The 16,625-nt window shown below is 43.6% G+C and overlaps 1 protein-coding gene across 1 annotated transcript in view; it reads left to right on the top strand.

Annotated features, from left to right (window-relative positions):
- Positions 1-16,625, top strand: part of LOC124613600 (neuroendocrine convertase 2) — a 1,535,239-nt gene that overhangs the window by 876,357 nt on the left and 642,257 nt on the right. The window contains exon 6 of the mRNA XM_047142315.1: positions 6,400-6,476. Coding sequence (XP_046998271.1) covers positions 6,400-6,476 — 77 coding nt within the window. The remainder of the gene's footprint in view (positions 1-6,399; positions 6,477-16,625) is intronic.

Below are 16,625 nucleotides of genomic sequence, written 5' to 3'. Positions count from 1 at the left end.
AGCCAGAAGTCACACGGATTAAGATCAGGTGATCGGGATGGCCAGGCTATAGTTAAATGGCGGCTGATAATTCTACCATTTCCGAAATAGCGCTTCAGAAGCTGTTTAACTGGGTTTGCAATGTGCGGAGGTGCGCCATCTTGCATAAAAATGATCCCATCCACACATCCACGCTGTTGGAGAGCTGGAACGTCGTGGTTGCGCAAAAGACATTCAATGCACGTACCAGTGACGGTACAGGTAACAGGACCGGAAACACCTTTCTCTTCAAATAAATATGGCCCTGTGATAAATGATGCCGTAAATCCGCACCACGCAGTAACCTTTTCACGATGACGTGGTACTGGTTGATTTGCGTGTGGATTTTCCGTTGCCCATATTCGACAATTCTGTGTATTGACATATCCTATCAGATGGAAGTGGGCTTCGTCTGTCCACAAAATATTCCTCGGCCAATCAAAATGGCTCAAATGACTCTGAACACTATGGGACTTAACTTCTGAGGTCATCAGTCCCCTAGAACTTAGAACTACTTAAACCTAACTAACCTAAGGACGTCACACACATCCATGCCCGAGGCAGGATTCGAACCTGCGATCGTAGCGGTCGCGCGGTTCCAGATTGTAGCACTTAGAACCGCTCGGCCACTCCGACCGGCACGGCCAATCACTGTCCACTTCCATGAGAGCACGAAATTCTAAAGCAATTGTCTCTCTTGCTGGCAGGTCAACAGGAAGCAACTCGTGTGCGTGGGTAATTGTCAATGGATAGCAAAGAAGGATGTTTCGTAGGAGTTTACACACCGTGCTCACGAGTATATCCAACGTTCAGACAATTCTCCGTGCACTACACGTTTGCACACCACCACTCTTTCTCCTCCTGCATTTCTGTGGCCACTGCTTCCACTGACGTTGAGTCAACTCGTTTCCTCCCTCTACCAGCTTGCACACCAAAAAAACCCAACAGTGTCCGAAACTTCTGCAGAGCGACGTGTGCACAGTCATCATTCTTGTAACACAGCCTTAGAAGCAGGGTGCGATCCTGCATTGAGACGGTCATGGTGAACGTCGCAGACGCGAAAAAGAGGAAAAGCCGTGTACTTCAATGGGCCTTGCGCATGACAGGTGTTTTCTTTTACATGCTCTGACACCTACAGCGCTATCTATTGATCAATTTTCATGCTATTTTTTTTCTTCCGCCATACGTATTTCTCCTTCTCCGATAATATTCCGTTGCAATTTGACGTCATCGTGACCAGTGGTGTTATTTCTACAGCGTTTTGAAAGTTTAATTATGATCACCTGTATACTATGAGTGTGTATCACTCATGGTAATGATATATAGCCTTTCAAGGGAAATGTTTGAAAATCAGGGAGTTTCTCACTAAATAAGGAAAAGAGCCATGTTGAGAATTAGTTCGAGAGGGAAGAAATCACATGGAACAGAGTGAAAAGGAACACGTCATTATGACCGAAGTGAAAATAAAATGGAGATGGGCCGGAGATGTAGTCTGGGCAATAGATGGTAGGTGAACCAAGGACATTCTTTGTACATTTCCAGAACATAATTGAAGACCGAGACGCCGACCTAACGGCAAGTGGTCACATGACATTAGAAAATATGCAGGAGCAACATGGAGAAGTCAAGAGGAGGGGGTCTTTATCCATCAGTGGCCGATGACGGTGATTATTATTATTGTTATTATTATTATTTTTATATTACTATAACTGTGAAATAGTATTATTATTGTTGTTGTTATTATTATTACATTATTATTACTGTGAAATACTCCAGGATCAAAACTTTTAGGGTAACTGACGAATGTTACTAACCATTTCTTATACACCAGTTAATTCTGATTCCTGATGTGCAGATGAAGAAACTGAAATAACATTGCTTTTAATCGCAGTTTGATCATATGAGTACGAGCACGCATTTTAATGACAGCCCCGAATCTTAAAATACATGCCTTCTCGAAAGTGTTATTCCCCCTCTGGTAGTTTTTACCAGTAAGTCGTAGATTCGACCTGTAGTGACTAACGTCATTGTACCAGGAGGTAATATCGATTCGACTCTAGAGATAAACCAGCGGACCAGCTTCTGCGGGATACTGGAAGACGACGACTTCGTGGTTACTCAAGTAGCGCTGTATCATGTGTCATAATTAGCGCCTCTCTCTATTCTTTACCCACTGACGATGGAGTTATATAAACATCCATACTCAGAAAGCCGCCTAATGGTACGTGGGGGAAGGATAGTTTATGTATCACTTCACTCTTTAGTGACTCAGTCGTGAATCTTTTACGGGAAGCCGGCCGCGGTGGTCTAGCGGTTAAGGCGCTCAGTCCGGAACCGCGCGACTGCTACGGTCGCAGGTTCGAATCCTGCCTCGGGCATGGATGTGTGTGATGTCCTTAGGTTAGTTAGGTTTAAGTAGTTCTAAGTTCTAGGGGACTGATGACCACAGATGTTAAGTCCCACAGTGCTCAGAGCCATTTGAACCATTTTTTACGGGAAGAGCGACTCTTGGTAAGCCTCTGTGAGAGCTCATATTCTTCCAATTCATGATCTTTTCGCGAAATATACGTAGCAGGTCGTATTAGGAGTATACTGATTAACTCTTCTAAGAACCCACCTCTCGGATGACTAAATAACTCGGCTGATAGCCGGAGACTTCATGCGTTCTAATCCTTATAGCCTGTGCCATGAGTTCGGCAGTTTACGCGCATGGACAGTCGATACTTTGAAGCCATAACAGGACGATAGCTGTGGAAGACACCGCTGCTCACCGTATATTTTCTCAGACAATGAATTGGTGAGTGGTTTGCTCATAATTGCCGCTCATCTCCGCGGCAACAATCCGCTATATCCGACGACGACAATTGTCATGGAAACTTTGTTGCTCCAGCAGCTTTTATTACATCGAATGAGTACTTCATCTGCAAGGGCCCACAAGGTGGCCATTGTTTGACGTATGGGTTCTGGTGCAGTCGTTTTAAAAATAATAGCGGGATGCAATTTGAGTGCCATTTATTGGAGGCAAGCAAAAGGATTTTCCCCAGAACTTCAGCACTGAACAAATATCTGTTCCTCGTACTATACTATTCGTAATACAACTGTTTAATTTATGGACAAATGTCGTGTTCAGTCACGCATGACGTTGCAACAATTGGGTCTAAGTGCTGAACGCACTCTATGTATTTGGTCGTGAAACAGCTTCACCCCAAGTCTTACCTCTGCGACATATTTGCGCCTACTGATTTTGCTGGGCTAAATTTCAGTACTACATTTTAGAAAGCATTCTTGAGGCTTTTGGTTCCTTTTAAAATAACATTGGCAAATGTTTCGTAAACTATTAATTTCAAAGTAATTGGAAACATTAGTAGTTTTGTCATTGTCGCTAGGATTGCAAATTTCTGGTCTTCGAGCCTCAGGGCTTCCACTTCATTTGCCATTCCCGAGTCTTCACAGAGAGATTGCCTTCTATCCAACCACTGTGATATGAATGCTCATCAGTGTCGTACTCTTTCAACAGCTTATTGTGGATTGTTGTTGTGTTTTCTGCTTTCAAAGGCAGAAACGAATTACGGCACGAATCTCGTTTATGAATGGGTTGAGTCATTTCGTTTTTATCCCGTTGGCGCCGTGCCAGCAAACAAATAAAAATCCGAAATGGACGGAAATCGGTAGATGTGATATACATGTGCAGACAAACAAATTATTACATTTTCAGAAAAACTGGATTATTTATTTGAGAGGAAGAACTTCACATATTGGGCAACTCAGTAACGCGTTGGTCCACCTCTGGCCCTTATATAAGCAGTTATTCGGCTTGGCTTGATACACCTGAAACTTTCCTGGCAGATTAAAACTGTGTGCCGGACCGAAACTCGAACTCGGGACCTTTGCCTTTCGCATACAAGTGCTCTCTTTTTTTATCTCATTTTGTTCGTTATAGTTTGTTGCATTTGTTCAGGGTGGACGTCCCATGCATGACGCCTGTTCAGGTTCGTCGTTGATCCGTTCACTCAGTTTTTTTTTCCCCTTACAGAGAGCAGCTAACGACTGAGCTACCCAAGCACGATTCACGACCCGTCCTCACAGCTTTAATTCAGCCAGTACCTCGTCTCCTACCTTCCAGACTTCACAGAAGCTCTTTTGCTAACTTGGAGAACTAGTACTGGTTCAAATGGCTCTGACCACTATGGGACTTAACATCGGAGGTTATCAGTCCCCTAGACTTAGAACTACTTATACCTAATGAACCTAAGGACATCACACACACCCATGTCCGAGGCAGGATTCGAACCTGCGAGCATAGCAGCAGCGCGGTTCCGGGCTGAAGCGCCTAGAACCGCTCGGCCACAACGTCCGCGAGAACTAGTAGTCCTTGAAGAAAGGATATTGCGGAGACGCGGCTTACCAAAAGCCTGGGGGATGTTTCCATAGTGAGATTTTCGCTCTGCAGCGGAGTGTGCGCTGAGTTCGAGTCTCGGTCCGGCACACAGTTTTAATCTGCAGGAAAGTTTCATATCAGTGCACACTCCGCTGCACAGTGAAAACCTCATTCGGGAGTGATATGGTTGTTGGATGTCCGTCTCATATCGTGCCAAATTCTGTCCAATTGATGCGTTAGGTCGTCGAAATCCCGAGGTGGTTGTAGGGTTCTATCCGTAACGCTCAAAACGCTTTAAACCGGGGAGAGATCAGGTGACGTTGATGGCAAAGGTATGGTTTGGCAAGCGCAAAGACAACTCTCGCCGTTTGCGGGAGGACATTATCTTGCTGAACTATAAGCCCAAGATGGTTTGCCATGAAGAGCAACAAAACGGGTCATGGAATACCGTCGACATAACGACGTGCTGCAAGCGTGCCGCGGATGACAAAGGAGTTGTGCTATGAAATGAAACGGCACCCCAGACCATCACTGCTAGCTGTCGGACAGTATGGCGGGCAACAGTCAAGATGGTATCGTTCAGTTGGCCGATGCGTCTCCAGACATGGTTATGCTGATCATCAGGGCCCAATTCCAAACGGGTCACATCACTGAAGAGAGTTCCATACCATGCCTAATATGTCGGACACAGTTGCAAACGGACGAGTTGTACAGGGCGGCGTGAGGTGAGTCCCATTTCTGTGAGCCATCTATTAATGGTTCTTGTGGTCACTGAGGCACCAGTTCGGATCGATAATAATGATGAATAAGGGGCTCTGAATGCCTCTCTGACGATTACTCCGTCCTCTCATTCTGTGGCCACTCTAGGTCGACTGACTCCGCCTTGACGCTGTGTTCGGCCATGAGTCACCCATCCCTGCCAACACCGCAGAAAAGTGGCATGACTCCTATTGAGATGTCCAGCGATCCGTATGTTTCTCTGAGCCCAACTACACGTCCTCTCTCAAATGTTGACATCAGTGTGTACTGTTCACCCATCTGTCTGCGAGGCACAGTTATTGCACAAATGAGTAAACGGAATTAAATTCCCAAAGATTTTCTGGCCTGGTATCGACACGTCTCCAGATTACTAATCCCTTCCAGCTGCGCGGTGAAATTGAGCTACAGTGTCACACTTTCATAAACCGGCCGCCGAAGCTCACAATTTTGATTTTCCATCAAATACGGTATGGACATCAATCTGTGATCCTTAGTGGTCGTCGTTTGTTCTTCTGTTTTAGAACGTATGTAAGTATAGTTATTCTTTCCACGCAGTTTGTGGCAATTGCCTAACATAGTTACCGTCTTATTCTGGCGCGTAAACAGCGCCGCACACTGCACAAATACTCAGGAATCTGTTTTCTCACGATCCTGGTCAGAACTCCTCATTACTCCCGGCTACATGAGCGCTTGTTGCATCTGCGGGAACGGCCTGTTGATGCTTCTTAACTGCATCCCAGCTCACAAACCGTAATTTACAAGTCTCTGTATTGCATACTGAAATCTGTCTTTGCTTGAAACAAAATTAAGAAGAAAAATCATAAAATGTTGAAGTGCTTTTGTGATGGGAACCATCCCAACGTCAGTACTTTGTGGAATGATGTTTATATTGCCATATTTGAGTTATTTCAGTCCATCGAATGTTAGTGACCTGAAAGCTAATTGTGATGCGCGTACAAAAACCTCCGTTGACTTGTACTATTTCTCGTTATAAACCCATAGAATACGACGCAGTGTTCTGCTTCTGTAACTTGTATCAGTTTGTTGTGTTGCCCGTAAATGATATGCCGAATATAGAGAACGCATCTTTCGAGTGTTACAAGAAATTTTAGCACCCTAATATAAGATTTTTTATTGTATGTATTTGAGAGTTTAGATATGCGATCTCCTTTTCAAGCACTAATCGACAGTCTCCAATGAGGAATTGTCCAGATTTGACTGATGTTTTCCTTTTTCTGTTACAGAACGCTCGCGCCAGCTACGACTTCAGCAGCAACGACCCCTACCCGTACCCGCGGTACACCGACGACTGGTTTAACAGGTAAGTCACGGCTGCGCTCAGCAAGGGACCTTATACCACTCATCTCCCATGTATAACAGCAAAATCAAGAAGTATTTGAAGCAGGGCTGTTCAAATTTGGGAAAGACCGATACAGATATTTAAAGTAGATGTATGTCTAAAAAAAAGTAGACTTCATTTTGATAGCATCACGGACTGGGCCAGTGAATAATTTACTCCTGCGGTAATATTATACAGAGTGTAACAAACGTAAGTGCAGATATTTTATATGTTCTAGCTTAATATGTGCACACATCAGTATGTTGGCTACTCTTTCTCTGTGTCAAAGACTCTTCCCACAAACACATCATACCTTTCATCTACATCAACATCTACGTGATTACTCTGCTATTCATAATAAAATGCCTGGCAGAGGGTTAAGTGAACCACCTTCAAAATGCTTCTCCTCCGTTCCACTCTCGAACGGCGCGCGGGAGAAACGAGCACTTAAATTTTTCCGTGCGAGCCCTCATTTCTCTTATTTCTTCGTGATGATCATTTCTCCTTATGCATATGGGTGCCAACAGAATGTTTTCGCAATAGGAGGAGAAAAATGGTGATTGAAATTTCATGAGAAGATCCCGTCGCAACGAAAAACGTCTTTGTTTTACTGATTGCCACTCCAATTCACGTATCATGTCTGTGACACTATCCCCCCTATTTCGCGATAATACAAAACAGGCCGCCCTTCTTTGAACTTTTTCGATGACATTCGTCAGTCCCACCTGATGCGGATCCCACACCGCACAGCAATACACCAGAATAGGACGGACAAGTGTGGTGTAAGCAGTCCCTTTAGTAGATTGGTTGCACCTTTTAAGCGTTCTGCCATTCAATGGCAGTCTTTGGTTTACTCTACCCACAACATTATCCATGTGATCGTTCCAATTTAGGGTATTTGCAATTGTAATCCCTAAGTATTTTGTTGAATTTACAGCTTCCAGATTTGTGTGACTTAACGCGTTATCGAAATTTAGTGGATTCCTTTTAGTAGTCACGTGAAGAATTTCACACTTTTCTATGATCATGGTCAATTGCCACTCTTCGCACCATACATATATCTTACCTAAACCGTTTTGCAATTCGTTTTGATCATCTGGTGACTTTACAAGACGGTAAATGACAGTACCATCTGCAAATAATCTAAGAGAGCAACTCAGATTATCTCATACGCCGTTAATATAGATCAGGAACAATAGAGGGCATATAACACTTCCTTGGGGAATGCCGGCTATTACTTCTGTTTTACTGGATGACTTTCTGTGTACTACTACGAACTGTGACGTTTCTGACAGGAAATCACGAATCCAGTCACTCAATTGAGGCGATATTCCATAGGCATGCAGTTTGGTTAGAAGACGCTTGAGAGGAACGGTGTCGAAAGTCTTCTGGAAATCTAAAAATATGGAACCAATTAAACATCCCCTGTCGACAGCATTCATTACTTCATGAGTATAAAGAGCTAGTTATGTTCATGAGTATAAAGAGCTAGTTGTGTTTTTTGAATCCATGGTGATTATGTGTCAATTAATCGTTTTCTTCGAGGTAATTCATAATGTTCGAACGCAGTATGTGTTCCAAAACGCTACTGCAGTTCGACGTTAGTGATATGGGCATGTAATTCAGCGGAATACTCCCTTTTTGGGTATTGGTGTGACTTGAGCAATTTTTCAGTCTTTAGATACGGATCTTCCTGTGAGCGAACGGTTGTATATAAGTGCTAAATATGGAGTTATTGTATCAGCATACTCTGAAAGGAACCTGACTGGTATACAATCTGGACCGGAGGCCTCGCCTTTATTAAGTGATTTAAGCTGCTTTGCTACACCGAGGATATCTACTTCTATGTTTCTCGTCTTGGTAGTTGTTCTTAATTGGAATTCACGTATATTTAATTCGTCTTCTTTGGTGAAGGTGTTTCGGAAAACCGTGTTTAATAACTCTGCTTTAGTGGCACTGTCATCAGTAACTTCACAGTTGTTATCGCGCAGTGAAGGTATTGATTACGTCTTGCCACTGATGTGCTTCATGTATGACCAGAATCTCTTTGGCTTTTCTGCCAGATTCCGAGACAGAGTTTCTTTGCGAAAATTATTAAAAGCATCTCGCATTGAAGTACACGCTATATTTCGAACTTCTGCAAAACTTTTTCAATCTTAGGGATTTTGAGTTATTTTAAATTTAGCATGCTTTTCTCGTTGCTTCTGCAACAGCGGTCTGGCCCGTTTTGGGTACCATGGGGGATCAGTACCATCACTTATTAATTTATGTGGTATATATCTCTCAATTGCCGTTGATATTATCTCTTTGAAATAATTTCACATTTTTTTACTCTTACGTGATCAGATCGGAAGGAGTCGAGACTGTCTCTTAAAAAGGCGTTAAGAGCATTTTTATCAGCTTTTTTAAATAGAGGTACTTTGCGTTTCTTTTCGATGGTTGTGGGTGGTATTTAATCTTGCAGCAACTGCCTTGTGGTCGCTAATCCCTGTATTCGTCAAGATACTCATTTGTCCAGGATTATTTGTTGCTAAGAGGTCAAGTACGCTTTCGCAACCATTTACGCTTCGAGTGGGCTCATGAACTAATTGTTCAAAACAGTTTTCTGAGAAAGCATTCAGTACAGTTTCGGATGACGTTTTGAAATAAGAGTCAAGTTTTCTTTGAACTGTTCAGCAACTATATCTTCTGAGTAGGGGGGTCGGTAAAACGATGCAATTAATAGTTTAGTCCGATTGTCAAGTATAACCTCTACCCATACTGTTTTGCAGGGACTATCTACTTATATTTCACTACAAGGTAAACTCCATCTGACAGAAATAAATACTCCACCACGAATTGTATTTAATCCATCCTTTCTGAACACCGTTAGGTCGTTTGAAAAGAAATTCGGCTGAACTTATTTCCGGCTTTAGGCGGGTTTCCGTACCTATAACTATTTGAGCTTCAGTGCTTTCTATTAGGGCTTGGAGCTCTGGTTCTTTTCCAACACAGCTATGACAATTTACAACTACAATACAGATTGTTACTAAAACTACTATACTGTGTTTTACCTGCCCTCTTTTAGACGGACGCCCTTTCTGTGGTTTCCTGAGAAATTCTAACCTAAAGAACCGCCCACTAACTTCCACACAGCCCCCGCTACCCGTGTAGCCGCTTCCTGTGTGTAGTGGACTCCTGATCTATTAAGCGGAACCCGGAAACCCACCACCCGATGGCGCAATTCAAGGAATCTGCAGCCTACACGGTCACAGAACCGCCTGAGCCTCTGATTGAGACCCTCCACTCGGCTCTGCACCATAGGACCACATTCGGTTCAGTCGACGATGCTGCAGATGGTGAGCGCCACCTTAACTTCGCAAGCAAGACTGGCAGTCTTCATCATTTCCGCTAGCCGCCCGAAACCAAAGAGAATCTCCTCCGATCCAAAGCGACACACGTCATTGGTATCGACATGAGCAACCACCTGCAATTCGCTGCAACCTGTACTGTTCATGGCATCCGGTAGCACCCTTTCCACATCAGGAATGACTTCCCCCCGGTGTGCACACTGGCTTCCTTCCCCTCCTTGGCAGCCATGCTCCTAAGGGGCCCCATTACGTGGCTAACGCTGGAGCTCCCAGCTACCAGCAAACCCACCCTCTGTGAATGCTCAGACCTCGAGGGCCGAGAAGCTTCCTCTGGAACAGGGTGGACGACTGCATCCGTCTTAGAGACTTCGTCAGCCACAGATACCGCCCGAAACCTGTTCGTCAAACGCACTGGGAAGGCTCTACAATCGGCCCCTCAGAGAGTCTCTTGATGCCTGCCAGACTTTGGAATGATCTCCCACTCTATCATGAGTGAGGGGTCAACCTCAGTGAAGGCAGTACCCGGGGCGGCCACAGCAGTGGACCGATCGGGGGATACGTGAGATGTGTTCGACGTCACTCGAATCCCCGCGTCCGATCCCCCACAGTGATTCCCCTTGGCAGCAGCATCAAACTGTGTGACAGAAGCCAACACCACCTGGAGCTATTAGTGAAGGGTCACCAACTCACCTAGCATCTGTACACAGCAATCACAGTTCCTATCTATTACTGAAGTCGCTCCTGTTTGAAGCTCGTAAAAATATGTAGCAAACGAACGGTGTACTCGCCTTATTAGCAGCAGGAACACGAGGTGCTCTCTCACTGACGGTCTAACCGACACTGAGCTATACTTACTGAATGAAACAAAAGCCTGTACGATGCATTGGTCAATGCAAGAGTCGGTAGCAACGGCGGTACAGTACGCTACACTGTTTTTAAAATACAAGATTGTGTCTAGTAAGCACTCAAACACGTGAGAAATTACAAAAATAAAGTAGTAACTAGACAGATAACTGAAAATAAGTCGCTCCTGTTTGAAGCTCGTAAAAATATGTGATAACCGAAAGGTGTACTCGCCTTATTAGCAGCAGCAACTCGAGCGGCTTGTTACTGACGGTCTAACCGACACTGAGCTATTCTGACCAAAACAAACAAAAGAACTTTACGACCTGGTGTGTTCTGCATGGCCTTGACTGTAGCGCTAAGTGAACTACTCCTTTCGGTATAGACTAACCGTTTTGTGTCCACGTGTCTGCACCTTAACGCCTGACCTGCTGACAAATGGAAAACAAGTATTAACAGCTTGCTCTTGCCACGTGTACTTGGAAGTACTACACAACCTAAAACGTACTTCTCCTAATAGCTATAATTATTTGTATGAAAATTAATTAAATACTTATTTAATGTTGTTCAGTACACCAACTTCAGTCACCAATAGAAATATCTGCATTATATCGGTTACACTTGGTATTTCACGCACTGTCATAGCTATTGAACAGTTAAATTTTCAAATACTGTCATCTTACTGAGATAGTAATATACAGTTCGGACAAAATAAATCTTTTCGGTTTTGGGCCCGGTATCTGCCCGATTTTGATATCGCACTCAGACGCGTTTCATACTCACTTTCTAGCAAGAATGAGGAGTAGAAGTATTGTTGAAAGGTGCCTTAAGAGCGATGCTGACATTGAGCTTAAAAGATAAGAAGACCTCAACAGTGAAACCCACCAAGAAAACCTACATTCCCAAATATAGCTACCATCTGTTCCCTACTAGATTTCTCGGAAAGTAAGAACCTTAAAATATATCAAAACTATAAAAATAGTCACAAATTCTGGTTCCATTTCTTTATTTAATCTGCCACTGAAGACATTTTATATACCGCACGTACAAGAGGTGGTGAGGAGGATCTTAGGACTGCGTAACATTCTGCCCCACTTTCGTTATAGCCTCAACCGCAGGGATGACGCATCTGCAGATGTTTACAGACCTGCCCCATCCATCACAGATTGGACGAGGTACAAAATGTTGTAACGCCGAGTTATATTTAGACATTTAGCGGACCCATTCACATCAGGAGGCTAAAGGGAAAAGAATATTTTTTTTCTTCTTAATTACTTCGTCGTCCTTTTACACCTGTTTTACCGGATGCCAGGTCACCGCAGGATGTTCAATTGTTGTTTTTCCTTCCTCCTAAAGGGAGGCACCAATATTCAACAACTTGCATTGTCACCAATTTAATACGCAGGGCGCCCCTGTGATGAGAACGTAACTGCTATTTCGTCATCTGTTAGAGGTAAGGATTTTGGCAAATAAAGTACCCAATCATTTCATTAAGTCCATTATTAGAATATTATTCCCAGAATGAATTTTCACTCTGCAGCGGAGTGTGCGCTGATCTAAAACTTACTAGCACGCTAAAACTGTGTGCCGCGCCGGAAATCGATTCTGGGACCTTTGCTTTTCATGGACAAGTGCTCTGCCAACTGAGCTATCCAATCACGACACACCATCCTTCTTCACAGCCTTGTTTCCGATAGTACTCAATCTCCTACCTTTCGAACTACCCCCCTAGACTGTGGCTAAGCCACGTCTCGGCAATATTCTTTCTTCCAAGAATGCTAGTCTTGAAAGGTATGCAAGAGAACTTCTGTGAAGTTTGGAAGGTAGGAGATGACGAACTGGTAGAAGGAAAGCTGTGAGGTCAGGTAGTGGGTGATGCTCAGGTAGCTCGGTTGCACATTATCTCGCGAAAGGCTAAGACATCGTGTTCGAGTTTCGGTTTGCCACACAATTTTTATCTGCTAGAAAGATTCAGAACTTCATTATTTACAAATATTGATGCAACAGTGTTCTTTTTCCCATATACAACGTTTTATTCGATAGCTGTAGAAATGAGATGGCGCACAAAGTCTCAACGTTTGCTAAGATTTTAAAGTGAAGAATTATGGGCACCTAAGTATGGTCATTAGCAAGCAGAAGCCTACAGGGACAGCGCCGTTTCATCGCTATTGTTCGATGTTTTCGTACTAATTGAGAAAAAACTGTATGCTGACGAAAACCTAGGGCATTCGTTCATCGTATGAGACGGTTATTTAATTAAAATTTCAACTTAGAAACTGGGAAATTTTACGCTGTAGAGCCACAGAAACTGATACGCCTGCATAATATCGTGTAGAGCCACGGCAAGCACACAGAAGTGACGCAACACTTGCGATGGACTCGATGAATGTCTGAAGTAGTCCTGGAGGGAATTAAGATCATGAATCCTGCAGGGCTGTCCTTAAAACCGTAAGATTACGAGAGGGCAGTGATCTCTTCTGAACAGCACGTTCCAAGGCATCCCAGATAGAATCATTAATGTGCATCTTTGGGGAGTTTGGCGGAGGTGTTTAAACTCAGAAGAGTGTTCCTGGAGCTACTCTGTAGCAATTCTGGACGTATGGGATATCGCATTGGCCTGCTGGAATTGCTCAAGTTCGTAGGAATGCAGAATGGACACGAATGAATGCCGGTGATCAGACAGGTTGGTTACGTACGTGTCACCTCTCAGAGTAGTATCTAGACTTATCAGAAGTCCCGTATCACTCCAACTGCACAAGCCCCACACGCCACCAGCATGAACAGTCCCCGACTGACATGAAGGGTCTATGGATTTAAGAGATTGTCTCCACGCCCGTACACGTCCATCCGCTCGATACGATTTGAAACCCGTCGTCAACAGTCCAATGTCGGTGCTGGCTGGACCAGGCGAAGCGTAAAGCTTTGTGTCGTGCAGTCATCAAGGGTACACGAGTGGGCCTTCGGCTCCAAAAGCCCTCATCGTTGATGTTTCGTTGAATGGTTGGCGCGCTGACACTTGTTGTTGATGGCCCAGCACTGAAGTCTGCAGCAATTTGCGAAAGGGTTGCAATTCTGTAACGTTGAACGATTCTGTTCAATTGTCGCTGGTCCCGTTCTGGGAGGATCTTTTTCTGGCCGAAGCGATGTCGGGGATTTGAGTTATACCGGATTCCTGACATTCACGTTACAGTCGCGAAATGGTCGTGCGAGAAAATCCCCACTTCATCGCTACCTCGGATATGCTGTGCCCCATCGATCGTGTGCTGGCTATAGCACCACGTTCAAACTCACTTAAACCTTGATAACCAGCCTTTGTAGCAGCAGTAACAGATCTAACAACTGCGCCAGACACTTGTTGTCCTATATAGGCGTTGCCGACCACAGCGCCGTATTTTCCCTGTTTACATATCTCTGTTTCTGAACACGGTGTATATCGCCGGACTGATAGTCCAAATAGCTTTACATTGCAGTATCACGATAAAGTTATATAATAATCTGTGCAGGAACTTTTTGTTGATTTCGGGTATATCACTTATCAGAAAGCTTGTTTTGTTGTGTTGAAGCGCTTATGACTTTTTAAGGCTGTCGTAGCTAGAACAGACAAACTGTATGGTGCTCAGATCTGTATATTTCTCTGAAATGTTTTATCTGTAAAAGTCTTATAGAAGGCAAAAAAATGTTCAAATGTGTGTGAAATCTTATGGGACTTAACTGCTAAGGTTATCAGTCCCTAAGCTTACACACTAGTTAACCTAAATTATCCTAAGGACAAACACACACACCCATGCCCGAGGGAGGACTCGAACCTCCGCCAGGACCATCCGCACAGTCCATGACTGCAGCGCCTCAGACCGCTCGGATAATCCCGCGCGGCGTATGGAAGGCAAACGAACCTAGAGAAGTGGTTTCTTAATCTAGCACAAATTATCAAATCGTCAGCTGGAGCGAATTCACTGTTAAAACTACTCGAGATCCGAAAGTAAAATATCGTGATAGAGTAACTGGAGAATTCCCACATACTTAAAAGCTGACGGTTTGACTCTCAATTGGCTGAGCAAAGAATTAACCCTTCAGAAAGCTCCACATTAAAATATTCTTTGAGAATATATTTTTGGCTTCCATGTTCCGACGATAAAATATTTTAAAAGGTTCGTAGTGATGTAACGAGGCTACATTGAAAACATACTCCGCTCGAAACTTCTTATCTTCAGTGTTAAATGTTACTTGCCCTACATAGCTGGAAAATATCTTGGTGTTCAATAACTGCTTTATTCGTTTCGCATCGCATTTCACTGGCTTCACTGGCGAGTTTTCTTCCAGTGTAAACTTCCTTCACAAATAGTTACGTAATTTACGAATAAGTGAATGAAAAGAATTGTTAAGAGATCGTCAGCAGCAGACGTTCGGTCAAAGCAAATATGTAGACTGATGAAAGAAAATAATATTTCTACATCTACATCTACATGGTTACTCTGAAATTAGCACTTAAGTGCCTGGCAGAGGGTTCATCGAACCATTTTCATACTACTTCTCTACCATTCCACTCTCGAATGGCGCGTGGGAAAAAGGAAGACCAAAATCTTTCCGTTAGAGCTCGGATTTCTCTTATTTTATTATGATGATCATTTGTCCTTATGTAGGTGGGTGTCAACAAAATATTTACGCATTCGGAAGAGAAAGTAGGTGATTGAAATTTCTTAAATAGATCTCGCCGCAAAGAAAACCGCCTTTGTTTCAGTGACTGCCACCCCAACTCGCGTATCATGTCAGTGACACTCTCGCCCCTATTGCGCGATAACACGAAACGATCTGCCGTTCTTTGCACCGTGCGGGTCTAGGTGCTGCATGGATGTGTGTGATGTCCTTAGGTTAGTTAGGTTTAAGTAGTTCTAAGTTCTAGGGGACTAATGACCTCAGAAGCTGAGTCCCATAGTGCTCAGAGCCACTTGAACCATTTTGAGCCTTCTTTGCACTTTTTCGATGTCCCTCAATCCTACCTGGTAAGGATCCCATACCGCTCAAGAATATTCCAGCAGAGGACGGACAAGTGTAATGTAGACTCTCTCTTTAGTGGGTTTGTCGAACATTCTAAGTGTTCTGCCAACAAAGCGCAGTCTTTGTTTCGCCTTCCCCACAATATTATCTGTGTGGTCTTTCCAATTTAAGTTGCTCGTAATTGTAATTCCTAAGTATTTAGTCGAATTGACAGCCCTTAGATTTCTGCTATTTATCGTGTACGCAAAATGTATCTGATTTCTTTTAGTACCCATGTGGATGACCTCCCACTTTTCTTGGTTTGGTGCTAATTGCCACTTTTCGCACCACACAGAAATTCTCTCTAGATCATTTTGTAATTGGAATTGATCGTCTGATGATTTTACTAGACGGTAAATTACAGTGTCACCTGCAAACAATCTAAGGGAGCTGCTCAGAATATCACCTAGGTCATTTATGTAAATCAGGAACAGCAGAAGGCCTATGACACTACCTTGCGGAACGGCAGATATCTCTTGTGTTCTTCATGATGATTTACCGTCTATTGCTACGAACTGTGACCTCTCTGCGAGGAAATCACGAATCCAGTACACAATTGAGACGATACTCAATATGCACGCAATTTGATTAATAGTCGCTTGTGAGGAACGGTATCAAAAGCCTTCTGGAAATCTAGGAATATGGAATCGATCTGATGTCCCTTGTCGACAGCACTCATTACTTCGTGGGAATGAAGAACCTGCTGTGTTGCACGAGAACGATATTTTCTGAATCCGTGTTGGTTATGTAACAATAAGTCATTTCCTTCAAGGTGATTCATAATGTTCGAGTACACTATATGTTCCAAAATCCTACTGCAAATTGAGGTCAGTGACATGGTTCTGTAATTCAATGGGTTACTCCAATTTCCTTTCTTGAATATTGGTGTGGCCTGTGCTACTTT

The sequence above is a fragment of the Schistocerca americana genome, chromosome 4 (genome assembly GCF_021461395.2).
Source record: "Schistocerca americana isolate TAMUIC-IGC-003095 chromosome 4, iqSchAmer2.1, whole genome shotgun sequence".
In the NCBI taxonomy this organism is placed as follows: domain Eukaryota; kingdom Metazoa; phylum Arthropoda; class Insecta; order Orthoptera; family Acrididae; genus Schistocerca; species Schistocerca americana.
Note: the sequence above shows the minus strand (reverse complement) of the source record. Positions and strands in the feature narration are given on the sequence as shown.